At 39.5% G+C, this 27496-nt stretch overlaps 2 protein-coding genes across 2 annotated transcripts in view; one reads left to right on the forward strand and one right to left on the reverse strand.

Annotated features, from left to right (window-relative positions):
• Nucleotides 1–390: 390 nt before the first annotated feature.
• Nucleotides 391–14328, reverse strand: LOC139959911 (uncharacterized). Its single transcript, XM_071957843.1, has 11 exons — nucleotides 14108–14328; nucleotides 12757–12957; nucleotides 10902–11079; nucleotides 9791–9939; nucleotides 9129–9476; nucleotides 6762–6890; nucleotides 5599–5943; nucleotides 3618–3917; nucleotides 2584–2712; nucleotides 1983–2138; nucleotides 391–1207 (listed from the first exon to the last, which is right to left on the reverse strand). Exons 1-11 carry the CDS (start codon nucleotides 14157–14159, stop codon nucleotides 1104–1106), a joined length of 2091 nt encoding a protein of 696 aa, XP_071813944.1. The 5' UTR covers nucleotides 14160–14328; the 3' UTR covers nucleotides 391–1103.
• A 2045-nt stretch (nucleotides 14329–16373) lies between these two features.
• Nucleotides 16374–27496, forward strand: part of LOC139959918 (uncharacterized) — a 32822-nt gene continuing 21699 nt past the window's right edge. Inside the window, exons 1-6 of the mRNA XM_071957856.1 lie at nucleotides 16374–16615; nucleotides 18725–20539; nucleotides 21248–21338; nucleotides 21707–21978; nucleotides 22922–23105; nucleotides 25930–26088. Coding sequence (XP_071813957.1) covers nucleotides 16537–16615; nucleotides 18725–20539; nucleotides 21248–21338; nucleotides 21707–21978; nucleotides 22922–23105; nucleotides 25930–26088 — 2600 coding nt within the window. The 5' untranslated portion in view covers nucleotides 16374–16536. The remainder of the gene's footprint in view (nucleotides 16616–18724; nucleotides 20540–21247; nucleotides 21339–21706; nucleotides 21979–22921; nucleotides 23106–25929; nucleotides 26089–27496) is intronic.

The following is a 27496-nucleotide window of genomic DNA, read 5'->3' on the forward strand; positions in this document are numbered from 1 at the left end:
CACCCCACCCCAACCCTTTCACCCCCTCCCCAAGTACAGTACAGTTATGGCCTATTCCAAACTCCAACTTTTTTGGGGGTAGATTGCCCATTCTGACAATTTACTTCAAAATTACTCACAAATCTGTTGTTAGACTTTTGACCAAATTAATGTTAATTATATACATGCAATAATAATTTCCAAATCCATTCTTTTCTGTAAAAAAAAAAAAAAATGGGAAATGGAAGTTTTTTTTTAATAAGAATTAATCACCAAAAAAAAAAATCAAATATTCTTAATATTCCCTATTATAATTATTATTATGACAATAATCATAGTTGATAATAATTATCATCATGACTATAAATCATAAGCATAATCTTACGCATAATAGCTCCAGTTGCGTATGATATCCAACACCATTCATTTCTATCTTAAAGGATTAAAAAAAAATAGAACTGTTAGCAAACTGTTTATCCACTAGAGAGCCTGTGTAAGAGAATGAGTAAAAGAAAGTTGGCCTGTGGTTTCGATCCTAGCAGGATCTACTTCAGAGGCTAAAAAAAGGGATGCTACAAATGTAGAGTGGCAGCGAGACCAAGGACTTGGTCTAAACTCGCAAGTTAGGATTCATAATGATGCCAATTATCTGAAAGAAAGGAGAAAGTCACGAAACCCTTTACTCAAAGAGATTGATTCTATATATTATTTTAAAATGGTATGCAATGCGATTATTTTAAACAAAATTGCAGAACTAATGCCACGTTCTTTTGATGAATGTTCTCTAGTGATGCAAGCCAGTAATTTTGCAAACGATGTTGTGAAACAATCAAAATTATGTTACTGGAAAATTTTTGTAATCATTAAAATAAATTCAATACTAAACTAAGCAACAGTGTCAATCGTGTAAACAATCGAGAAAAAAAAGTTTATAATTCTTGGGTGTCACCTCAGTTCAGGACATCTTCCTAACTGCGCCGGTATAATTAAGAATTGTCTAATTTCCATTCCCATTGATGTCCTGGCGTAATTTGAAGTGTCCATGCATGAAGAAATAAAATTCTGACGATTTTTTGGCAACTTTTTAGCCTAGCCAATCATAGTGATTTAACTCAAAACTTCACTTACCCTACTATAACAATCGGCAAACCGGTTCGTGGGTCACAGTGAAGTGTGGATATTCCACAAGTGTTTTGGCAATTTGGACCCCAGTACCCGGAAGGACAATCTGTGAGACAGAAGACGACAAACATTTGGAATCGGAGATTATATAACATAAATAAAATATTAATTTCAACGCAAACATTGAGCTTTATCGTCACTTAAGTTGCCGGCCAGAAGTCGCATCCGAAATTATGATAAACGTAGAAAATTTAATAACGAAATGAGTTTTTGTTACCTTTAATTTTGTGGGGATCAGGCTTGATGAGAGAGGGTCAAGAGGTTACATCCGCTGGGCAATTATTGGGCAATTAGGCGCCCCCCCCCCCGGGCCAAATGTGGGCTGAAGAATAGTGTACCTTCATTGTCATAATATAAATCTTGAGGGAAAATGAGAACCTCAAAAAGGGGGTATCCTCCTAACAAATCCTTCTTTTGTGGGACAGAAACATTTCTGAAATAAAATCAATCAGCAAAGAACTTGATAATTTGGAGAATTTAGTCAAGTGGTCATAGCCGTAAATTTAGACCCCAGTACTAAACCTCAGAAAGCAGCATTTCACGTCTATTTGTTTTCTGGGGTAACATTCCCTCTACATGGTAGTCTGCTTCAATGACCCCAGGGTAGTACCCCTCTTTTATAAAACCCTTCAATTATGCCTCTAACTAAATCAGTCGGTGGAAACTTTGATTTTGCGCGTCCCCCCCCCCCAGCCCCAACTTTGAAATCCTACGCACGCTATTGGGGTTGGTGGAGTAGGATCAAGGCACCCTCCCTCCCTGTATGCTCCCCTGGTATGAATATGGACATTTAACATCATAATTCTAGACGATGGACTCACTGTGTCTACAGTCTGGAGAATTAAGTCCACTTCTGCAAGCGAATGGAATCTTTCCTGGTTTTGATATCAAGAGACCCTTACAGGCGACACTTTTAGGGAAAATTTCAGAGCATTGGATGTTACAATCAGCTCCGACCAGATCTTCGTCAGAACAAACTGGAAAGAAAGAACATCTGAAAGTTATGAAACCAGTTATATTACTATAGGGTACACACAGAGAAGGGGGGGGGGTAGGGCCGGATCCGGGATTTAAATGCGGAGGGGGTGAGGTATGCTCTCCAGTTCTGTGAAGAAAAATCCTTAAAAGAGTACCTTTTCATAAGTAGACGTCTCAGTTTATTGTCTGTTAATGAAACGTACTTTTCTACATTATTGTAATGCAAAAATGCTTTATTATAATTCGAAATTGTTGAGAAATCTAGAAACATTTTTATTACAAATTGCGGGTTTGTTTTCAATCATTCACATATTGGAATTTTGCATCGATTCGGTACTCTATATGTCAAGAAGGTATTTGATGGATAGAGAGCAAATGACGCTGAAAATGAGCTATATATACCTTCATATGCCATACTTCAAACAATTAGTACGCCGTATATACCTGTGTTACAATTGACACCCATCCATCCTGGGAAGCAGATACATTTTCCGGTATTCGCGTCACACCAACCCTGTTCACATTCGTCACAATCCTTTCTACAAGTACGTCCCCAAAGGTTTTCTCCGCAATCTGCACGTTTGACAAAAGGAGAGAGAGATTGGGGAGGCAAGTGTTATCCTACCACTGTGGCTAGCATAAAAGGAACTTAAAGTGTGCCGGGATACCTGTATCGAGTCTGGTATAATGGGGTTCATACAATGGTTGCCCCCAAGCAGGAGCTAAATCATCCCAAAGGGTATAATCTCTTGAAAACACCCCGTACATACTGACCAACATCTCAATGTCTTAAGAACTAGGATGCCAATTTCAACTCAAGCTCAACTAAGCTCAGCTCAGCTCAGCTCAGCTCAGCTCAGCTCAGCTCAGCTCAGCTCAGCTCAGCTCAGCTCAGCTCAGCTCAGCTCAGCTCAGCTCAGCTCAGCTCAGCTCAGCTCAGCTCAGCTCAGCTCAGCTCAGCTCAGCTCAGCTCAGCTCAGCTCAGCTCAGCTTAGCTCAGCTCAGCTCAGCTCAGCTCAGCTCAGCTCAGCTCAGTTCAGTTCAGTTCAGTACAAATCAAAACCAAACTCAAATCAAAAACAATATAAGACTGGTTGAACTCAATTGTTTAGGTCATGTGACGTTATAGTGTATAGGCCAGTTCCACCAAATATTGACAGTTCATTTTGGGGCAAATAATCTCAATTACTTATTCTTTTTCTGGGTGGATTAAACGATAGAGCATGTCGTTGATTGATGTTTAAATACCACCCCCCCCCCCTCCCACACGTTTTGGCAGGGTAAGGAGGAAGAAATTTATTTGTTAGGAGAATCTGGTACCAACCTCCCCTTTCCCATTCCCCGTGGGTGAACCACCACGATGGGATTGGTTTTAGTGAATCTTTTTGAAAACATTCCAATACCATGCACATCAAACTGACAGGGCTTGTGTCCTCATTCGAATGTTAGCTGGACATTAGAAACTTATTTCAACTTACGTCTTACAAACAAGAAAAATAATGGATGCCAAATTCGAAGCCTTCTGTTAAGCCTGAAGACTTCATAGACACCCTCATCTTTCACTTTTTGCAAGTTTTTGAGCACACAGGTAAGTCTGTTCGGGTGGAACTTGCATCTGGGGATTACAGGAGGATATTGGGTTCCCGTGTCCTGATCCACCCGAGTAAATCTCCATCGCAGATCTCTGATAAATTTTGTCAACTGAGACTGGAAGGTGGCAACTAACTTGACGCTGTCTCTGTCGTTAACGGTGTAACTATAAAGCTGATTGTAGAAACCTAAGAGACCAGACAAACAAACCTGTTACAGCATAGTAATGATAATATCGACGACAAGAACCACAGAACAATCTAATGTTGACAGAGTCATTTAATATTTAGAATATCATTACAAGGATAGATATTTATGATATCAATAAAACCTTTCCCTATCAAAATGTATATTTTCTCCGCCCCCATCCCCTCCCCCTCTTCTCCACCCCTCCCTCCCCATCCTCCCCAAGCTCATACTCTGGTAACGCTTTTAATAGATCTAAATACACCTTGACACGGAACAGAAAAATATAATCAATCATTGGCGATTTCTTTGACAAAAATTGTCAATTTGATCATGCAGGAATCTTATCATCTCGAGAAGATTTCAAACATTAATGACATACATTATCTTCTCCTGGTCTAAGAAATCTTTTTGAAAAGAATAAATTACAGTAAATCAAGTGATTTAATTACTGCAAAATACCAGTTTTAATGTTATGACTGAATAACTGAACAGTTTTTTGTAGAAGTGATGACCAAACTGAAAAATTACCTGGATGAGAATGTACTTCTTAGTTTATTTACAATGTGTTACACACGTTTGCAACGATACGACACCTATGATAGAGAAATTCTTAAATTTATAATAACCAAGAACATGTCGATTATGGAACAAATAAAACCCTCACTTCCACTGGAAGCACAGATCCTGAGGCAGCAACTAAATTATTTCGGACATATCATGCGAGCGGACGACTCCCTGGAAAAATCAATAATGGTGGGAATGGAGTGATGGATCACGGAAGAGGGGCAGGCCACGAGCACGATGGATGGATGGTGTCAAGCAGGCGACAGGGCTGACTCTGGATGGACTGCGAGGGACAACCGGGAGCCGGAAGGATTGGAGGATGAAAGTCATGGTCATCACCAGGGGTGTCGGACACGACTCGACGGCACAAGTAAACAAGTTAACGTTAGGCGGAGACTATAGGCTGAGACCTAGCTTAATACATTTTCCACGAACGAGAAACCATACCACAATGAAAGCATTATATCCATCTACAATGATTCCTAAAAAAAAACCTTTTCAAAGTAATATTTTTGGCAAAATTTTCAGATAACATTATTTTTTGTTCTTATTTCTGCTGGTATAAAATGTTTAAGAAAATGATATAAAGATGAGTTGATTGGAGTCTGAGGGGAGGATGATTGGAAAGTGAGTTGATTTGCTATACAGAGTAATTAAGATAATGTGAGTTACATGTGGATACTACTACTCCACGTGAGCCTGTCGAAAGTATGAGGATCAGTATGGTCAACTTGCTCCTCTTCTTACTCAAAATTTACATCGTCATGGGTAAGGAATTTTGCGAGTGCTGTGATAGGCTGAAAGGCTATTATGTAGTTGATAGGGCATGCATGCCAGGTGAAAACTCAGTGGAGAACTCTTTATGTAGAACATGTTTGCAGGTAGCATAATATTCTACGCATGCGTAAACTGTAAGTGAACTTGTTGACCAACCCTCCAGCGTGGGGGTGCAGGGGAGGGGTGCTGCCATGTGTAACAATATTCTACGTCGCGTTTCACGTCTCGCGCAATTGAGTTCCGCCGGCAGGATTATGATGCCTTTCCTTGGTATTTTGATAGGTGAACGTGAACAATAATAGAAGTTATTTCTCATGTGAAACATTATTGGAGCCTTACCGCTGTTTTCTCCAGCGATTGCTGGGATGAAAACCGGTTGAAATTCAGTCTCTCCGATAGGGGTAAATCTTCCAGCGAAAACACCAAATCTCCGGCCCCTTCCATTGCTCTCCACTGGAGCTGAAAATCCCCTTACCCACAATTCCGATGGAGGACCATTTTGTTGCGGAAATTGATTATGCCAAGGTAGGTTGGGTGCGTTGTATCTCCCCGTATCAACGTATCTTTGAAAGAGAATGTTGGCAGGTACTGTAGATACCCCTACGACGTCGACAGGTATTCCCGATCGACGCTTGGCGAGTGCATTGTTTACGAAAACACAGCCGTCTACTAAAGGTAAAGGCTCTGTTTATGAAAATAAACGAAGGAAGAAAGAAAGATAAGAAAGCTACAAAACAGCGAAGAGAAAAGTAGTAAAAAAATATGTTTATTAACGACCGCGTATCACTATCTTTTCCGTTAATACTCAAGATTTGTTCAATTGAATGTAACATATGGTTTGACTAACTAAGCCTCTCCTAACTCCTGAAAGTGAATCTCAATGGTTGGTCACGGATGTCATCAGAGTAGCTGTGTTTAAGAGGCTTTACTTCCGGGGATATTGTGATCTTCTTGTTGTTTTATTTTTGAAAATCCAGTACCATTGCAAACAAATACTTACTTTATAAGCTGTCCATGTTCTCTGGTTTTAAGATTGTTAATGCGAATTTCCCGCAGAAATATCATTTTCCCTTTTTTGAATAAAATGATTGATATTATAAAGCAAAACAAAGACATTTTCAGCTCCATTGTCCTGATGACATCATTTATTCTGCTGAAGTTGCCAGATACATAATGTACGACAAATCACCCAATTTAAAAAAGAAAAGAAAAAGAAGAGTAATTTCTCGCGGGGGGGGGGGTACAATTTGTTGTAAGGAAGTGATTTTGACCTAAAGAGGCAGGGGCTAAGCAATCAGCTCCTACCACAAATATTCCGTTCATCACTTTAGTCGTCTATATGTAAATTACTAAACTTCTTTTATCCAAAGGCCTGTCAATGTCTTTATATTCCATGGTGTTATTTCTATTCGAATATTCTAAAGAATGATGTATTAATACAAAATGATAAGCGTTGCAAATTGTATATTTGACAATATTTGCTGAAGAAATTAACAACTCACGTTCACACTCTCCGCCAATTATTTCGTCACTATAGCAACAGGTGCTGGACAACGAATCGAGACACTGACAAACAATGCTATTGTCTACGCATGCTCCGCAGAAATCACAACAGCCACAGTTGGAGTTTTCTGCGAAGGCAATAAATCAAAACAGGAAGTTTAAGGTTGTGTAACTTGTGTATAAGTTGTACATTACTATAGGAGCCTATATTTTTCTTTCCAGAAGTTTGAATCTCTATGGAAAGAAAACAATTTCCTAATTTCTGTGGAAAAAAATCAAGGTTGATTTGGCATCTGGCAATCCGCGACTTGCCTATGCAAGGTGGCATACTCCTAATAGAGTCTTCCATTCGCTTGATTTTTCTCCTGTCTCAGGAAAAGTGCCAAAAAGCAGCAGGAGAACATCTTTTTTTGACCTGTCATCAATCATGATCTAGTTTTTTGTGGCTTTCTTTTTTATTTCCAGGAAAACTAAAGGAAGGCAAAGTGAATAATAGTTCTGTCAAATCAAAACGCGATTGAACGAGGAAAATATGACATCTACAACAACAAAAAATTCTCCCCGCGCACAAAATTCTGGCAACGCAAAAGTTAGCACTGTTTTGAACGGGCTTGGGGAAATTTCTTTCTTCAGCGATCTTTGGATTGCTCGCATGATCCCATTTTGAAGTTTTCTGGATTGAACCAGCGGTATATATAGCGGTAAATATAAGTTGATTACTCGAATTATTTTGAATGCTGTACCACGTCTCTAATACAAGTATGAAATACGAGTACGGAAATGTGCACATTTAACATAAATTGCAATAATAATGTATTGCGAACACAAATTATTTGAAAATTCGAGTAACTTTTTTCTGTGTCGCATAAACGTGTAGAGCTTGGAAATGTAGCGATCCCTTCCCTCATCCTAAGCTTCGAATCAATTTAAAACTTGTTAACTTGTGCCGTCGAGTCGTGTCCGACACCCCTGGTGATGACCATGACTTTCATCCTCCAATCCTTCCGGCTCCTGGTTGTCCCTCGCAGTCCATCCAGAGTCAGCCCTGTCGCCTGCTCGACACCATCCATCCATCGTGCTCGTGGGCTGGCCTAGCTGCCCCTCTTTCGTGATCCATCACCCATTCCCACCATTATTGATTTTTCCAGGGAGTCGTCCGCTCGCATGATATGTCCGAAATAATTTAGTTGCTGCCTCAGGATCTGTGCTTCCAGTGGAGGTGAGGGTTTTATTTGCTCCAAAATCGAGATGTTCGTTCTGTGTGCAGTCCAAGGAATTCTCAATAGCCTGCGCCAGCACCATAATTCAAAACTGTCCATTCTTTCCCTCATTCCCTTTGTTATTGTCCATGATTCACTTCCAGAAAGCACAACTGGGAAACTAGTACTCTCATCAGTTGACTCTTCGTTATAATTGAAATTGCTCTGTCCTTCCAAATCTTGTTTAGCCCCGTCACAGCAGCTCTTCCAACAGCTAGCCGTCTCACAATCTCCCTCCCCTTACAGGTACCATTGTCATCAATTCTAGAACCGAGAAAGTTAAAGTCGTGTACTATTTCAACTTTGTTTCCATCCAGAATAATTTCGTCCAGCTCCTCTGTGCACATAACCTTGGTTTTGTTTAGGTTCAGGTGTAGACCAGCCTGAGAGCTATGTGTCTGCACACGTTCCATCAGATTAAGGAGGTCTTCTTTGCTTTCTGCGAGCCGTGTGGTGTCATCAGCATATCTGAGGTTGTTGACTCTTCTGCCAACTATCTTCACCCCTAGCTCTACATTGTCTAGATTGGCTTGTCTCATTATGTACTCGCTATAAAGGTTGAAAAGGTTTAAGGTGAAAGGATACACCCCTGTCGAACTCCCTTGCCGATGTTGAAACTTTCCGTATCCCCATATTCGGTTCGAACTTTCGATTCCAGTTCATAAACGTGTAAAGCTTGGAAATGTAGCGATCCCTCCCTTCATCCTTCGCTTTGAATCACTATAGCCCCACCACCAAATACAAACATAAAGATAATATTTAAAAAATATGAATATCTTTTGTTTTTTATTGAAAACAAAAGATGTATATGATTTATTTGTGTCATGAAAAAAAAAGGCATTATGACATCCAAACATCACATTTCTGACATAATTGGCACCGGTCTTCTGAAATCTATTGTTAGATAATCCTATCTCCTAAACTACATTTAACATTGTAGACAGATGTTATTGCTGAGTTCACCACAAGAAATCTACGTCCGATTACTTACGCTAATGATCTGGATTTGTTGTTGCTTTTCATAAAGCGGGAGGGATGGAGGGATGGAGGGATGGAGGATGGGGGAGAGATTAGTTGTTAACATCAGGAATGCTTTACTATACTTACCACACAGAAAATTTTGGCATTTTGTATCACACACTTCGAGCCCAAAAGACAGCAAATCTACTGAACCAGACGTCGTAAGTACAGTTGTACCCGATACAGTATCTCCATTCAGCATAGCTTGTTTCTGGAACTTATTAATTAGCCAGTTTGTAGATGAAGGAGAAGTGTAAATAAGTATGAAGACGCAATCATCACCGGTAGATATTGCGCAGAAGTAGGTGACGGTGGGGTCGCCGGGGAAGAGCAGGTCATCCAACGCTCCTAAAGTGGGACCTAAATTGCTCGCAACTCCATCGTAGCTAACCGAAAAGTAGCTATTGACACTATTCAACGCGAACAAATCAAAACCTGTCAAAGAGAACACGTATTGATATATATATATATATATATATATATATATATATATATATATATATATATATATATATATATATATATTTATTTATCTATACATATATTCCATTCCGATTCCCTTATCCAGCTCAACTCCTCTTCTCCAAAGGAAATGACAGATTTTATCTGGAGTAGATCACAAAACATAACATGTGTTAGGATTACGACTTATGGAAAGGCAGAATAAATACTAAGAATAACCAAGTCAATTGTTTATGGACATGCAAAACTCTGACAATTCTAAGGAAATGAACGACGAGTTCGCTTACCTCCATTAGCCGAATTGCTGTTAGCACAACATGCGAAGTCGAATAGTTCTCCATCTATGCTAACAGAGTACTCAAACTCTGGAACCAACGTTAATAGATCATCGAAGCGTATTGTCCATACCCCTGATAACGATGCTACAATTATACGACTGCAGACCAAAAGCAACAGAAAAAAAGCAACAACAAAACAAAACAGTGTGAAATACAATTCAATAAACAAATATGAGCTTCAAATGGATCATTATTTTTCCATTTGATATCAGTGTTGACTTAACTCCAATACGGTGTATTGTCAATCAGTCAACCACCATACACATTGTACTCTGTATGTAAATGTCGTGTAAGCACCTACCTGTAATGATAATATCTAAACATATCACATACACATATATACACAACAAAGGTACGTTGATATTCTGCGCATATGACGGCATTTATAATATTCCATAAGCTATAACTTCAGGGTATCCGACTGAGTATTTTGTTCATTCCATCACTCTCTGTTAATGAACCATTTAATATAGTCCCTCTGAAGGCAGAACATTTGAACCAGATTTCCTTACAAGCATTTACACTTTAGCTTTCATGTTAGTGCTGAATCTGTTCAGTTTAACGAGACCTTTATTTTCTAATCTGTGGGAAAATATTCAACTCCCTTCGAAATATCGAATATGCAAATCTGATAAAATAACAGAAAAACTTTGAAGGATCAGGTTTAGAAATACATGGAGAAGGGCGAGGTGGGCGGAAATGGGTGGGGTGGGGTGGGGTGGGCGGGTGGGTAAGGGGATGGGTATACGGAACTGTCAATGAAGTTGCACGTTAGGTTTAGTATATAAAGCCCATATGTAACAAAAGTGCAAAGACGGAGTCACATGGTACGTTCAAACCGTCATTGTCTTTAAACTTCTACACCATTTTCAAACAATTGAATAAATTTGAAAAGTTCAGAATTGTACAGATGGGAAAAAGGCATGAAAAGAGACGAAACACTCACACACAAAAAACGACATATTGAGGACTGGCTGGTTTTCGAGGGGTGGATAGTGGTGTTCCTATAATGGTTTCAGATGATTGTGGTATTTTATAAAGAAAGTATATGCCTACTTACTTTCCATCACGAAAGCATTTTATAAGAACATCTGACGTTACAGTCGGCTCGTTCAATTTAGCGATGATATATTCCATATAAACAAAAATAGTCCAAATGTTTAGGCTCTGGTCTTGGTTGTCTTTAAAAGCGATGGAAATGATGTTACAACAGCAGGTCAGTGACAGAATGGTGTGATCTTAATCAAGAGAAAACAATGAAAAACAAGATCAAGTTTAAAAAGAAAAGCTGATTAACAATGATAGCAATATACATATATAAACATGGTAATGGTGACGAACATGATGATGCCGATGATGATGATGACGATGATGACGATGCTGACGATGCTGACGATGATGATGATGATGATGATGATGACGATGATGACGATGATGACGATGATGACGATGATGACGATGATGATGATGATGATGATGATGATGATGATGATGATGATGATGATGATGATGATGATGATGATGATGATGATGATGATGATGATGATGATGATGATGATGATGATGATGATGATGATGATGATGATGATGATGATGATGATGATGATGATGATGATGATGATGATGATGATGATGATGATGATGATGATGATGATGATGATGATGATGATGATGATGATGATGATGATGATGATGATGATGATGATGATGATGATGATGATGATGATGATGATGATGATGATACAGGGAGATTCTAACTATAATTCGCTTTATGAAGTTTTCATTGTTATCCAAAATTAGTCATATTTAAAATCAAGCTGTGAAGAAATTTAAAAGAAGCTGATTTCAAGGGGTATGTGTACCAATACTACCCCTGCCCCCCCTCACCCAACAAAAATGTAAGGTGAAATAGGGGTTGGGAAAGTTGGATTTTCAGGGCGTCAAAGGTCATTGACCTGACCTATCACACTACAAATTGTATCTCAGCAACAAAATGTTGTATATGGTTGATCTTGATATCAAAATGTCATAATAGAAGGAGACGAAGAATATAAAATAGGACCATTAAAACCAAAACATGGCTTCCAAATATGAAGTCAAAGGTCGTCCAAAATAGTGTTGTTTTTTTTACTGAATAGGCATATAGCATCCCAAACTTAACCATATTTAGAGCCAATCTGCGATTTGTTCTTCTTCTTCTTCTTCTTCTTCTTCTTCAAAGAAGCTGATTCCAATTGATTTTGGTAGGTCCATACCTAACAAAATCAGTTGAAATCAACCACCTTGTACACTTTTTCGCAGATGAACTTTTATTTAGGTATACTATTGTGGGAACTAGAAAAGGAGCTGTGTGATTCACTGTTGAAAGAATATGACCATTAAAATGATACGCCTGTATGACACTTCTTTATTACAATGACGTCCTTTACTATTAATTTGCCTTTATTAAATCCAGTTTGTGACGTGAATAACCTGGAATTTTACTGACGTATTTACTTCGAGCATGCATAGAGGTCCCTGGGCAAGCATTGTCTGTAGTACCATGTAGCTCTCGTCCATAGCTCCATGGTACTACACACCATTGTTCAATTCAGTTGGGTTCCTATAGTCATTTCAGTGCAGCAATTCGAACCATCAGGCAAAGGAGTAGATTGTATCCTTCGGTGAATTTGGAGAATTAAAATATTGTAGTAAAGCTATTAAGACTGACGTTGTTGATACGTCAGAGAAATTCTTTAATTTTTTTTGGGGGGGGGGGGGGCAAACCGTCGCCTTTTCTTGACAAAACCGACAATTACATAAACAGCAGCATACGCCTCTCTCTCTCTCTTTCCCTCTTCTTTCTTGTGATGTCCACCATTCCTTTCCCCACCAATGGTTTGATACCAATTAGTGCAAAGAGCGTATATACATACCGACTGGTGCTGCAAACACTTCACTGTTATCCGCCGCGCTTAAGACCCTGTTGCCACTCGTATAGTAAACCCCACCTGATCCGTCGTGACATATTCTTCGTTCTCCGATTCCGTCAGCGGGGTTCAATACCGTAGAAGTTGAAAAGCCATCAACTGACTGGAGAATATCACTGCCAACATCGAAGAAAGCTTGGGTCTGCCCTATAGAGACAGACAGAGCAAGATGCATTCAATCGATTATATTGATCCATAATAATAATAATAAATTACACTTATATAGGGCTTAATACAGCGTTTCAAAGCGCTTTACAAAGTACGAAATTGACAAAGGAAAGCAAGGGGGGAAAAAAACTAGGAATCAAACAGAAATGTTTTAAGTTGTCTCTTGAAAATACAAAGGGAGGGAGAGTCACGAACGTGAAATGGGAGTTTGTTCCAAGAGAAGGCGCAGCGACAGAAAAGGCACAATCGCCGTAACGAGTGCGGGTGCGTGGATCGGGAGTTAATTGTAAATGCGCATGATTGGAAGAGCGAAGCATACTGTAGTTGACCGACGCAAAGGAGTAAGAAAGTCATTGATATATTGAGGGGCAAGCCCGTTGATGGCTTTGTAGGTGAGAAGAGGAATTGGCCAAGGGAGGGCGAAGCTTGTAGTCATACTATCTAAGCGTGGCGCCATCATGAGTTGGCGCGAAGCGTAAAAGCTAATTTTGGCCGAAAATGGCACTTCCCAGGCCTTGTAAGTTGCATCTAAGCATTTTCTGTTTTGAAATTACTAGCGAGATCATAAAAAAATATGCTCTTATAGCCACAAAAAAAACTATGCCACCAAATACTGGGGGGGGGGGATATTAGATACTATATCCCCCACCTAAAATATTGGGGGGGGGACATATCCCCCGTCCCCCCCCATGATAGCCGCCCATGGGTCCAAGGACAGATCCTTGTGGAACCCCCCAAGTATTAGGTAAGAGAGACGAAAGAGAATCATTTACGACGATAGTTTGCTTTCGGTCTTCAAGATAGGACTTAAGCATCTTCATAGCCGATCCAGTAATACCGTAGCTACGCTGCAATATTTCAAAGACGATTTGATGGTCAATCGTGTCGAAAGCTGACGAGAAGTCAAGCAAGACGACGACAGCCTCAAGACCTTTATCAAAAGCAATGAGCATATCGTTGTAGATTTTGATGAGAGCAGTCTCAGTAGAGTGGAAACTAGTGGAGAATAGCCCACAGTAGTGTAAATAAATGGATCCATCCATCCATCATAAATATAGATATAGATATATGTATACATAATATATATATATATATATATATATAAATATATAAATAAAAACGTTCTTACCTGATATCCCTCCAATTAAGGACATAACTATCAGTAGGCATATTTTAGCCATTATGCTTACTTTCCCGACTCTTGTTGTGAAAGTTGCAGGATATGATTGTCTTTTGAATTTTGTTGCTCTTTTTGTTAAAGAGTCTAGAAACTGACGCCGACTTGGTGCAGCTTTAAGAGTATACTAGCTAGCTGTCTGTAACATTGACTGAATTTTGCTTACGTACTTATATCGCACTCTCTTTGTGTGGCAAATAAATGCCATTTTTAACTTTATTGCCTTTTGTTTTCTTTTAGACATATCATCAAAGTCATTGAAATGGAACCGGAACACAAAAGCAAACTTAGACTATTAAAGAATTTCGAGTTGGGTTTGTGGGACTTAATATTTTCAAAATAGCAAAATAGTCCGCAGTGATGTATGAAGGCATGCCTGTGAAATTGGAGGTTTTATTTCAACGTGCGGTTTGTGGGTCGATATTCGTGAACACAAGCAAGTGGTGAACTAGTTTTTCAGTCTGACTTACCCAACACCAAAATGTAAATGTGTATAACAGAGACGGGGATAGGTGATCGGTTAAATGGTGTTATTTTTATTATTTTTTTACCGTTAGTCTACCTTTCATGAGTGTCAAACCACTCTGAATTCCGCATGTCTAGTTGCAAGCCTATACTTGGTATCGATTAAAGACCGACTTTTGCTTATTTGTGGCACAATACACGCTCTGGTATGTACGCTGATTTCCCATCGTGATAACAAATTTAACAGCCAAAAGATGAGCCTAAAAGCCCACCATCGATTAAAAATGAGTCTTAAACATGCATGTGGTACCTGATTATGCCTGCTCCATTTCCTCTTCTCCTTTGAAAATTAGTCTTATCTCAACCCAACCCCATTTCACCCTTTCAAATGACCCTCTCCAATCACCGTCCTCTTCCCTTACCACACTCGTAAAAAAAAACAATAATTATAAACAAGAATAGATTAGTGAATAATCTGCTTACGCGTATAATGCCTTTTCTATCCTAAAAGCGATCTGCAGTAATATTTCGGCAATATAATAATACTTTTTAAGAAAAAGTCGCCCAGGAAAGTACCTGGGCACCGGAAAACCAAACTATAGCGAACGGCTGATCCGCTCTCAACCCCAGTCCCCTTGAATCGGGACTGTGACTGTGTGATCATCGTCGGGTGTGCATCACCACTTCCCTCGTAAGGGAACAGATACTACACATGATCTTGTGCCAAGAAGCGATCGGCGATATAATAATATCTCCGTGATAAATCGGAGTGTTAGCTCCGAGTGTTAGCTCAGTGGTTAACGCCGGTGCCTTTCGATCATTAGGTCCCCGGTTCGAGTCACGCCCAAATTAATGTATGTCGCCCAGTGACAGAATTGTTTACAATTAACAATTCATAATCATGGACAATAAATATGAATTTATATGACTGACTTCGGTCAGCTTGCGGTTTGATAAGTCAATGAGGCTTTTCGCGAGTTCCTGCTTGCAGGTGGATCTAATATACATACATACACACATACATAAATAATTCGCTCATAGAAAGTGGAATATGTAAGATTCTAGCTAAATCTCTTAAGGACTGGTTCAGGTGTCTGACATGTCTAGCTTGTATGAAAGAGCTTAAAAAGACAAACAGAAGAGTGAAGAAACTACCATGATAACATGCTCTGTTAAGGAGATATCACACTTTGAAGATTTCAAAATTTCTTTGCAAATGACTGGTGTAGAAAGACTAAATGTGAGGGTGTGATGTCACATCCTCACTTCCTTAGCATGTGTCAATATATTTCTTTAAGTAATAATTACATTTTTTTTCACAAATCTAAAAAAAATATAATCAAACATTCTTCAGATGTTAAATCTCAAATACTTCCCTTGACACATATGAGATCTCCTGACGGTATCTTTTGGTTGTAAGTCATAAAATCTTACAAAATATTTTAATAAAATAACAAAGACTTTTCAGGAATGTGAGGATATGACGTCACAGCTAGTCTGATTTCAGCAGTTTATACACAATCAGATAGAACTTTTAAACTTGAATATCTCCTAAACGGAAAAAGATATTTGAATAATTTTTTCACTATTGGATTTCTTTTATTGTCCTCTTTCATAATAAGATAAACATTTGTGACACCTGAACTAATGCTTTAGTACACACGGTTCACCTCTGGAGTAATGGCGCTATCTCCCTTTATGCTGTTTAATGATCACAGCACACACTGCCATCTTTCTATGATCTTTCTTGCCTTAGCTTGTTTACCTGCAATCGATTGCAAGTCATGAGGCACTGTGTGCGTACCTATGGTGCGTACAAGTTGTTCGAGGCTAGGCATGAATCAAGTTTATGGCTAGTAAGAGTTATAAATATAACATAGGCTAATTAATTACAAGTGGTCGTTGATGACTGAGAAATGGAACATTCGAAGCCAGCTTTGACACAGAGCAGTGAAGAACATTCCAAACTAAACAAAGATTTTCTACTTCTTACAGGTGATAGTTGATTTCTTGTTGTTTGCAGTTAAACATATTTTCGTCCAGTTTAAGTCCAAACACCAAGCCCTAAGCTGTATAACTTACTTGGTTGCAGTTCATTTCAACATAGTTTCGTGGAACTGGATGTATGCTTAAGGAACAAGTTATAGTAGTCCCAGCTTGGCATTGAGAGTTTAGCCTTACGTTCACACTCGCCAACGCTGAACATTCGTAGAAACAATTTAAATTAAGAAAAAAGAGTAGGCCTTTAGTTAGGCAATCAATTGGTATTCAAAAGAATATTCCCATTTCAAGTCATGTTTTAATGTGAACACACTAGCAGCAATTATTGTTAGGACACCAATATTTTAGGGCTGTGGCTATTCTTACGACTAGTCGTAACAATTATTTATAAACTATTCTTACGACAAAGGCGAATTCAAGCGCAGTAAAGTAAATAAAGCAACTGCGCATGTAGTAGGGGTAACCCTAACCCTAACTTTAACCCTAAACCCCAATCCTAACCCTAACACTAACCCTAACCGGAAATTATTGTTACTCCTGGTAGTAAAAACTAGTACTCCTGTCATAAAAATAGCAACTGCGCATGTGTAATCGGAAATTATTCTTACGAACAGTCTTAAGAATAGCCACTTTGATATTTTAGGGTAGGCCTAGCCTAGCCTTTAGGCTTTAACATGCTACTAGTACTACTGAGTACTGCTAGTACTAACAAACTTCGAGAATCTTTACTGTACAGCAGGTCAAAATTTCTTAAAAGAAACATAACATGAAGGCCTAACTAACTGTTAGCAAATGGTGCTCCAGACTAAAATTGGCTGTGCAAATGCAGTGACAAAATTTTCAACTTAGGCTACTTACACAATTTCAGTGTCTCTCCCATAGTATCAAATTGGTGCATATTTTGTCTGTTTGTGAGGTCTTTCGGATGGAAGATGTTGTGCAGGGAAGCTATGGATACAACGTAGAAAAGCACAAGGAAAGGAAGTGGCAAACTGTATTGTATAATGTTATAAACACACATGCATATTCTACATCCTTCACTAGTACCTACATTCCAACTATTGAATTGTGACGATATTGCGAATAATAATAATAAATATTACTGTAATAAATATACTGCATGATCATATAAGGACGCAGTCTCCAAAGTAGGTTTTGGTAAGCAAGTGGTTACTAGTGTGACTTTAACATAAGTTCATGGACATGCAATAGGCTGAAGGTTGCGTTAATAGATCATGACCATCCTGTATTGTTTGCTACCCATATTTTCCAAACATGTGTTTTGTCGGCTACTGGAAATAATTACAGAAGACAAGATATAGAGAGTCTTACAAGCAATTGAAGTGTATTTAGCAAAATTGAATACCACTCTGGCTTTGTACTTAGATACATCTGGATGCAACATAACACATACATTAATGGTCAAGGAGCAAATATACAATGGACTCCTTGTGTTTTACATTCATGCAGCTACTGGGTAAAACTCAAACCTTTGACATACTAGTTTTGAACTACTACATTTGGTTGCTAGGGGTTTGCTTTTAACCACATCATTACACAACCTACATACACTAATGACAAATAAAATGGTTTGATGTCTTTCAAAAGAAGGGTAGCCCCTCTGCTCTGAAAAAATTGGGGTATTAAAAGTGGAAGGTGCTCAGATGCAATATTGTGCATATTTTGCAAATTTTGAAACAATATTGAAAAATTTGTGACTGTTTAGGGTGTACCGTACATACATGTTATAGATTTATACACTGATACTAAGTGTTTACTTTTTGGAATGTTCTGTCTGCCCCTGGAGGGTGGGTGGGGGGGGGGAGGGTGCAGGAGTAGGACTGAACCTGAGCTTAGCTAAGGTCCCCACAGAAGGATGCATGGTTGCACCCCTATTAGTACACTAGTTAAATGTTAGCACCACTGTAGATAGATGAGATTGAGCGATAATCATTTTACGTGTAAATATTACACAGCTTGATCCAAGTGAGACGAAGATACAACCCAACTCAAACCGCAAAGTCCGTAAATGTGTTATGTGGATGTGCATTTCACAGCATCCAGAAAAATGTCATTTTTATTTCATATTTTTCTCTCTCGTAGCATTGATAAAGAACCATAAACTGAAGAGCGCACAACAGGATGTTGGCAGTTCACATTCAGGACAACATGTCAGACGTCATGGACAGTCCAAATCAACTTCAACAAATCAACAAAAACAGACATTTATAGCTCCCATTGAGAGGCACACGTACAAGGAGCTGCGAACACCTAAGGTCGTTGGAGGGAAATCTCTTCTTGTTAAAGTACCTCAAGAACCAGGTCTCCACCCAGGATCAACCTCAACGAAAGGTGTCCAGGTGAATCCGATGGTGGTTAAAAGGTCCAGAACAGACTTGTCTGCTCGAGACTATAGCTTGAAAAGAAACGACTCCTACAAATGTGTGAACATTATAAATCGTCCACATCCCACAGGGAAACATCAGTCTTCATCTGCGTCGCAGAAATTGAGAAGACCAGAGAATTCAGAAGATGGCGTTCAAAACAATGCCACAAGTAGTAGCTATCGATGTGGAAAATACAGGAAATCTGCGAATATTCCCTGTCACTTAGAAGACAGGAGAAAAAGAGTTGTACTGTTGCCAGATGGAAAGTTTGCATTCAAAGGAAGCAGTTCTTTGCAAAGTCATAGGCTGCCTGGGGCCAGTGGCTTATCAAACTTTGCTCCAAGTGAACAGAAGAAACTGTCTCTGCCATCCGGTCGCTTTGATAAGATTTCTGTTAGGAGTAAACCTTTAGAAAGTAAGAAAACTTTCATCAGAACAGATTTACAATATTCAGGTGAGGAAGGTCTGCCTAATGGTGGTCAGTCAGAGAGAATCGACGCCGTTAGGACTGCGTGCATGCATTCATTGGCTGCATTAGAGGAACCAGCAGATGCAGCCAATGATGACGAGAGGGTACAAAATAAAGACTGTGAGATTGCCAGGATAAAAGCCCTAGCGGCGTACCTCGAGCAACTTGAACACAAAAGACGTGCCGCCAAGGTCGGGAAGGCTCTCGATTCCGGTGAGTTCAAAAAAAATACAACTCCGACCTCGAGTGAGGGTACACAGGGAGGAGATAAACCCATAGAAAATCCGAAAAATGTTACCAAAACTCAGAAAAGGGAAGTTACCAAAAATCAGAGTCTAGTCCAAGAAAGAAACCAGGAGAAGAAAAGTGGCGTAGTCGTCACTAGTTTACCGATCCAGCTCAAAACTAGTTCCTCTGTGGAACAGGTGGATGGTGAAAAAGAAAAGAAGGGTATGCGCAACGCCTCTTCGGATAATCCCGAGAGATTGGTAGCGGCTCGACAGCAGATTCAGGAATTGAGAAACGATATTAAGAGACTCGAATCTAAACTCGACACAAACGCAGTCATCGCTATGGCTAAGATCGGAGGAAAGAGACCACCGAACCATGTGATGACTACTCACGGGCAAAGTACTCTGTCGAAAGATGACAGATTAAGCAGTAACGGGAGTAGGTTCAAAATGATCAGGAAATCAAAAGTGAGGGCAAGAGAAACTGACGGTGGTCACATGTCCCACGGGGCAAACCCATTTAAGAAGGTGAAAAGTTCACAGAGTACAACGGTAGCGGGCAGTAGGAGCTTACACAAGACCAGGAGCAGGTACAAAGTCCGATCTTCTCAGATATCGCTGTCGGGAGAACGGAACGATCTCTCACAGACCGGAAAGAAAGACAGAAGAGGCGTAAGAAAGTTTACATCTGTTATTGGCCAATCGTCACCTGTCAGACCACCAAGGACAGCGAAACGTTTTGGGTATTCGCCAAATCATCACCAACAACAGGCTGCTTTTCCCAGAGCCAGAGGCTCCAATTCTCTCTACAGAACCAGACATCAATACCTAGGTAGGGGTCTTTTTTTTTTTTTCTTTTTCTTTTCCGCAATTCCAGGTGTACATGTATGTGCTGTAGTTCTTGTGATGAAATCAGAGACTGGTGCAAGGCCAGGGCATAATTTTATCCTGGTTTCACATCACAAAATGCTATGCACAATAATCAAATCGCTACACGAGTGTAAAGTCGCATAGAGTTTTGTACAGGGGAGCCATAGTATTGTACAGGAGAAAAAAAATCACAACCTTCGAAATTGCTAGACGAAATTTGAATGATAAATTAATCCCTGATGTGCAGTATCACAATTCTTAACCATTTCGTTTCCCTTGCCTAGAAAAATTCACTTGTTTCATATGGTCAATGTCCTCGACATATCGTCAGCTTTGAACGAATATAAAAGAAATATTTATTCCTCAATGACCTCAGGAACATGTCTGCTGGCCTCATATCAATCTTTTACATACTTTCATTTTTTAGTCAGAGCAATGAAAGAGTTGTGTAAAAGAAACCAATTGAGCAATGTTTTCTATTCGGAGGAAGGAAAGGCAGATAAAACAGGGTTAAAGTCTTATGGTCATCTTCTCCATCCCCCTCACCCCCCACCCCCTTCCCCATCTTTTTTATGTATTTAACAACGCCAACTTACATGTAAGGAAATTATTAGCACTTTTTTTTAAAACTCTTTTTTAATTTGTTAATTAATTTCACGCCCTTTTTCAGACAGAAGATATTCAATGCCATACACAGTTCATGGACACAGAAATTGGAGAGGTCTCTGGGCTGATAGCAACAGAAACTCTTTTGTCTCAAGGTAACGAACTTAAATAAGAAAATAATGAGAATTTTCCTATAGTTAAATTATATACTGCTTGCTATTTTGTCCAATAGGGAACCAATCAAATTTAACTGTTTAACAGGTAAGAAACAAGTGCAGACCAGGTGTTAATCATGAACAGTTTTAGGTTGTGTAAAAGTTTCGGGGAAAAAAAAAAGAATTTGGAAAAGTTACAAGTCTGTACCTAGTCATAGGTAAAACCCATCATTATCAGTTGTGTTAGTTATTACAGCCTTTTCTTCTTGATGCACTGCCTTTCTGTTTTGTTTTTATCTGGGAAATATATATGATATGTTTGCAGTTAAGTTGATGAATTCCTATTTCCCCTTTCATCTTCGTACCAGGAGGCTTCAACACGTGGTTGCCCATTCTCCGATGCTCTATAGGTATAGTCCATTTGTAGGGCGGAAACGTCTTCACCATCTAGGCGGTGCCTGGCGGAATCCATGTGTCTTAGCCAACCAGCTTCGTTGGCAGGCCGCCAAAATGCCCAAGAGGGTGTACGGTTCCCCACTGGTTCCTCTCTACACACCTACAAGGCTCCATCATCACTTACCCTCCAGGGCATCAAGAAGATGGTTACAACATTCAGGGAGCAAACATTCCATCGCATCAGGTAACGGCTTACATGGTGTATCTCGCATAAATCGATGCAGAATAGCTATGGAGTGTGTTAAACATCTTTAAACTTTATGATCCGTACAAAACCTGCCACCACACACTGCCCGATTGATCACGACTCGACTCAAGACATCCATTGGTCAAGTAGAAAACCGTGGACAGTCAGTTGTGCATGTGCTTAAGACTTTGACTGAACAAGATTTTAAGTCTGGTCGGTTTCATTCGGGGAAAACAGAGCATGTCACTTTTTCCTGACAGGCAGTCCCCAGTGTGTAGTGGTTCATGACTAAAACTGTTCAGGTTCATCGTAACCAATCATGGACTCATGAATTTGCATTTGACCTAAAGGAGCTCTGGTCGTTAACGGAAAACGGTTTTCGCTGATCAGGTTTCGCTGATTGGTTACGCTGATCAGTCGGTCAGTGTTTCACAAGGTGACTTGTCCATGGGTCTTCACGACAATCAATAACTAAATGATAAGTTAATAATAAGCTTTGTGGCAGCAAACTGCGATGAATTTGCACAATTTTTTCTTTAGAGAAAAAAACATGAGTTGGTTGCAGGTACCTTGGGAGTAGCTGGTCCTTTTGTAGTTTCCAAACCTTTTAGCACGGACATAGAATTTATGGAAGTGATGTTTTAACACTTCCCTAGTTTGTTCTTCATCGTTAAAAATAGCAGGAACAAGGGATGCATTCATGTCTGAAAGATTATTTAGGAGTAAACTTGATGCAAACTTCATGACAAGTTTGCTTAAGGTTAAAGTGACCTTTTAATTTTCTTTTGTTTATTGTCAATATTTGGAAAGACAGAAACTTGAATTGAAATGCGGCTCCTTTGGGTCTGGCAAGGGCTTTAGCTGCTCTAAAACCTTTTTGCACTTTTGCACTCTCCTTGACATGGTGTCACGTTTACAATTGTTTTATATTTTTTTGCAGGGAAGACCGGTAATAAGAAAGTAATGAACGTGGTTAAGCTTGGCGGCGTGAGGTATGCCAGACGCGGTAAATCATTGCGGAGACTGAGCAATGGTGTAGACAGGCCAAGAACCAACGCATCGCAACAGCTCGGGACCAATCCCACGAGTCTCCGTAAAGTCACAAACACCAAGATCGCTGCACAGTAAGTCATCTGAAATCATACCCTGCCGTTTAATATCATCATACTTCCTTGAATCTATGAATATGGATCGTGATTTTAGTCATTTTTTTAAGTAACAAGAGGCCAGCAATGACATTAAATTAATGAGATAAACAAGAGCCCCTTATGATGAGATTCTAGTCGGATCTTCCTATCTAGACCAGGGTTGATGTCGATAAAGCAGTGAAACCTACCATCTCGGTGGTCATGGGTTCAAACCCTGGCTGGCAAAAGTAAGGTTGGGGATTTTTCATCCAGGAGAAAGCCCACAATTTTTCACCATCAGAAATGGACTTCCAACTTGTAAAAATAAAAAGGAAAATATGCTATACTTGTTAATTGGATCGCCACCCGATGTGAAATGTTAGTATTTATGAAGCCATTTGGCTACTCCCAACATGCAAACTAGGCCGCTGTGTAAGGTCGTAGAAATGGCTGCGTAGGGTCGTAGAAATAGCTGCGTAGGGTCGTAGAAATGGCTGCGTAGGGTCGTAGATGTGGCTGCGTAAGTAGGGTCGTAGAAATGGCTGCGTAGGGTCGTAGAAGTGGCTGCGTAGGGTCGTAGAAGTGGCTGCGTAGGGTCGTAGAAGTGGCTGCGTAGGGTGGTAGAAGTGGCTGCGTAGGGTGGTAGAAGTGGCTGCGTAGGGTCGTAGAAGTGGCTGCGTAGGGTCGTAGAAGTGGCTGCGTAGGGTGGTAGAAATGGCTGCGTAGGGTCGTAGAAGTGGCTGCGTAGGGTGGTAGGAATGGCTGCGTAGGGTCGTAGAAATGGCTGCGTAGGGTGGTAGAAGTGGCTGCGTAGGGTGGTAGAAGTGGCTGCGTAGGGTGGTAGAAGTGGCTGCGTAGGGTGGTAGAAATGGCTGCGTAGGGTCGTAGAAGTGGCTGCCTAGGGTGGTAGAAATGGCTGCGTAGGGTGGTAGAAATGGCTGCGTAGGGTGGTAGAAATGGCTGCGTAGGGTCGTAGAAATGGCTGCGTAGGGTCGTAGAAGTGGCTGCGTAGGGTCGTAGAAGTGGCTGCGTAGGGTCGTAGAATTGGCTGCGTAGGGTCGTAGAAGTGGCTGCGTAGGGTTGTAGAAGTGGCTGCGTAGGGTCGTAGAAGTGGCTGCGTAGGGTGGTAGAAGTGGCTGCGTAGGGTCGTAGAAGTGGCTGCCTAGGGTCGTAGAAATGGCTGCGTAGGGTCGTAGATATAATTGCCTTCCAGGCATATTTCAGGAAGGGAGACCTGCTTGTATGATACCAATTCTTTGTGATGTATTTCCTCAGATGTTATGTTTAGCATCTGGCTAGGTTTTAGAGACTTTAAAATAAAATGTCTAGATTATGAGGTACAGTAGCTCTCAGGGAGTTGAAGTAATCCCTTTTGGGGGACACCGTGCTCGGATCTGGCCATTTAAGCTATTCAAATCTTAGCACAGAAATACGAAGTCCAATTTGAACAGAGAATGAAGTTTATAAGTAACAGTCATTCTACATTTAAATTCAAATCTGGTACCATTTGCAGGCAGGTACAGTACCCTTCAAAATATCAATTTTCCAGACAGGAGATTGGGGGGGGGGGGAGGGAGGGGTGGGGGAAACTGGCCACAGTTACTTGGTTCATATTTTCATATAAAAATACGGAAACCTTGGTTACCTTAATAGTCTGAGGCAGCTTGTTGGGTTGCTTATATATTTCCCTTCCAAGCTGCATGGCTATTGAACACCTTAATTGTACTACTGCAATAGACTGTAAGACCACTATAATATTAAAGAAAGCACCACTTCCTGTGAAGTGGAATTAGCTGCTTATTATTCTCATCAATTATGATGTCATCGGCTCTTGGTTGGGAGGTGGAGGTCTCCAAAGTTTGTATAGCCTGATTTAAGGGGGGGGGGAGGCTGATTCGATCCCACAAAGACAGAATCTTGGCCTCTCTTCTACGACCCTTGGGCCTCAGTTTGTAAAAAAGGCTTCAGCAAGACAAAGAAGATTGTTTTTTGATAGTTTGAGCTCAATTGTCCATCAAAATTACCATCAAAATCTTGTCTGATGCCTCGTTGTTATGCAACTTTGATTCTGAAACCATTTTAATGAAATAACAGAATTTTTTACAAATTCACTTCTTTGACCTGGAGTGACTTCAGTTAAGTGTATCGATCAAGGGTTATGCCAGGTAACTGCTTCCAGTTTTGATCATATTTATTCTAATGCTACCATTTCCCCTCATCGATAGTAACTTCCTTCCTGTTACATGTATTTGTATTTGCTTAGATAAAAGCTTTTTGATTACATTTCATTACTAAAGTTACAGTATTTTATCCTCATCAGGTCCCAGTCAAAGTGCAATGTTCTGTCTTAATGTCCTTAACAATCCCCCCCCCCCAAAAAAAACAACAAAGTCTGATTAACTGATAAAATTAGCATGAACAAGTTGATGACCATAACACACAATTTTCACCCCCCCCCCTCCTAACCCCCTCCTATCCTAATCATAATTGATTGTTCATTCATTTCTTTGACCTGGATTGACTGAAATGTCATGCAAGTCAAGTTCCAGTTACATTAATGTTAATGCTCACATTTCTTCCAGTTCTGATTTTATTTATCCTTTTATTTAGTTGTCCTCATCATTGTCTGTGTTGTGGCTGCCATTTTCATCGTTGTCGCTGCAGTATGTCATCGTTACGTTTAGCGCCCTCAGTTTTAACATTATTATTGGCAGTTGTTGCCATCTCTTGGTATGCAAAATTTGGATCATTCCTTGAGACACAAGTTTACAATAAAGTTAACGTGATACATTTCAATTTTTTTTTTTTTTTTTAATTCCAGGCAAGTTCTTCAGAGGAGCATTTTCTACAGTCGGATATCAAAATCTCGGAAGAGAAAGAAGCAGGAATACTGCATGTTCTTCAATCGATTTGGAAGATGCAACAAAGGATCGTCTTGCCCTTACAAACACGACCCCGATAAAGTGGCTGTTTGCACAAGGTGAGTTGTCGTAGAGTCACACCGACATCAAAGAACTGCGACACTTTATGCTGTCCAGGGGAATAATTTAGCCTTCAGATTTCACGTAGCAGGTTTGATGACTCTAAACTGTGCCTGCACCTCTTATAAAGTGCCTCTTATAAAGTGCCTCTTATAAAATCACTTTTGGCTCTTGTGTTAAAAACACTGATATATATACATCTTTGCATGAATAGCAGTTTTCACCATTTAGCATTTCGTGATGCAATATTGGATCAATTATTCCCCCCGCTGGTAAAGAAATGGGTTACATATGATATTCAAGTTTGAAAAAAATTGGAAAAAGTTAACACGATGAGGTACTGAAAATGATTACAGTCAACTTTAAGTTTATTGCCAACATTTATCAGAAAAATCTACTAACATATGAAAGGTGACATTTTCCACAATAATATGTGCATTTTGACTAAATTTACTACCGGTTGTTCCCAAAGTCATTGATTTAAAAGAATACAAAGCGTTCAAGTCAAGATTTAATTCTAGAATACGATAATGATATAGTTTATTAGTTTAACCAATCAACTTTCAATTTTAAGCCTTTTCCTATTTTCCATATGGCTACTACTTAGTCTTTATAAGAAAAGATGTCTGGGTTATGAAATGTTTAGAGTCAAATGGAATCTTTGGCAAAGTACTTGAAAATCTTCATTTGATTTCAAAGTGCTATATTGAGTAGGATTGGTAAACTTATCACCCAAACTCAAGACCCAGCATTAAAACAGAAAAAGAAAGAGGAATTTCTTACGATTGCAAAAATTATACCCTCACTTCAACTTAGTCTGGAATCTTCTCAAAAAGCAGCCATTTTTTTCTCACATTTTTTGTTTTCTCGCATTTTTGTTGCCAGTTATAGACAAAATTGACCAAAACACTACAGAGCATGATACCGATATAAGGTGGAAGTGAATCACATTAAATGTAATATTCTGGACTCTTCCGCCACCTTAGGCCGCCCTGAAGATTATTTTGTTATCTATTTCCTGAATAAACAAGCGATCAATATCTATTTCCAACAATTTATCATCAACTAGAAACATTATTTAATTACCGACAGAATTACTTCCGAATTACTCACCTTTGTTTTATCTTCTTGATTTGAACAAAAGAAAAAGGATTGGTTGGTCAAGCTTTTTGTCTCTATGCATTTTTGTAGAATGTAAAAAAAAAGTGTGCTTAAAGAGTTGCCATAATATCTGCAGATACATAAAGTTTAGTCAGAGACATGGAAAATTTCCAAATTTAGGAAGTGATTTATAGAGCTCCTGCTCATCAGTAAATCTTACAAATCCTTCCCTTGCAAAAAACAAAAAGCAGAAAGAAACGAACAAAGACTGATAGTGAACTTTATTATTTGTAGCTTTTTTATAAT

This window comes from Apostichopus japonicus, chromosome 3 (genome assembly GCF_037975245.1).
Source record: "Apostichopus japonicus isolate 1M-3 chromosome 3, ASM3797524v1, whole genome shotgun sequence".
NCBI classification, from domain to species: domain Eukaryota; kingdom Metazoa; phylum Echinodermata; class Holothuroidea; order Aspidochirotida; family Stichopodidae; genus Apostichopus; species Apostichopus japonicus.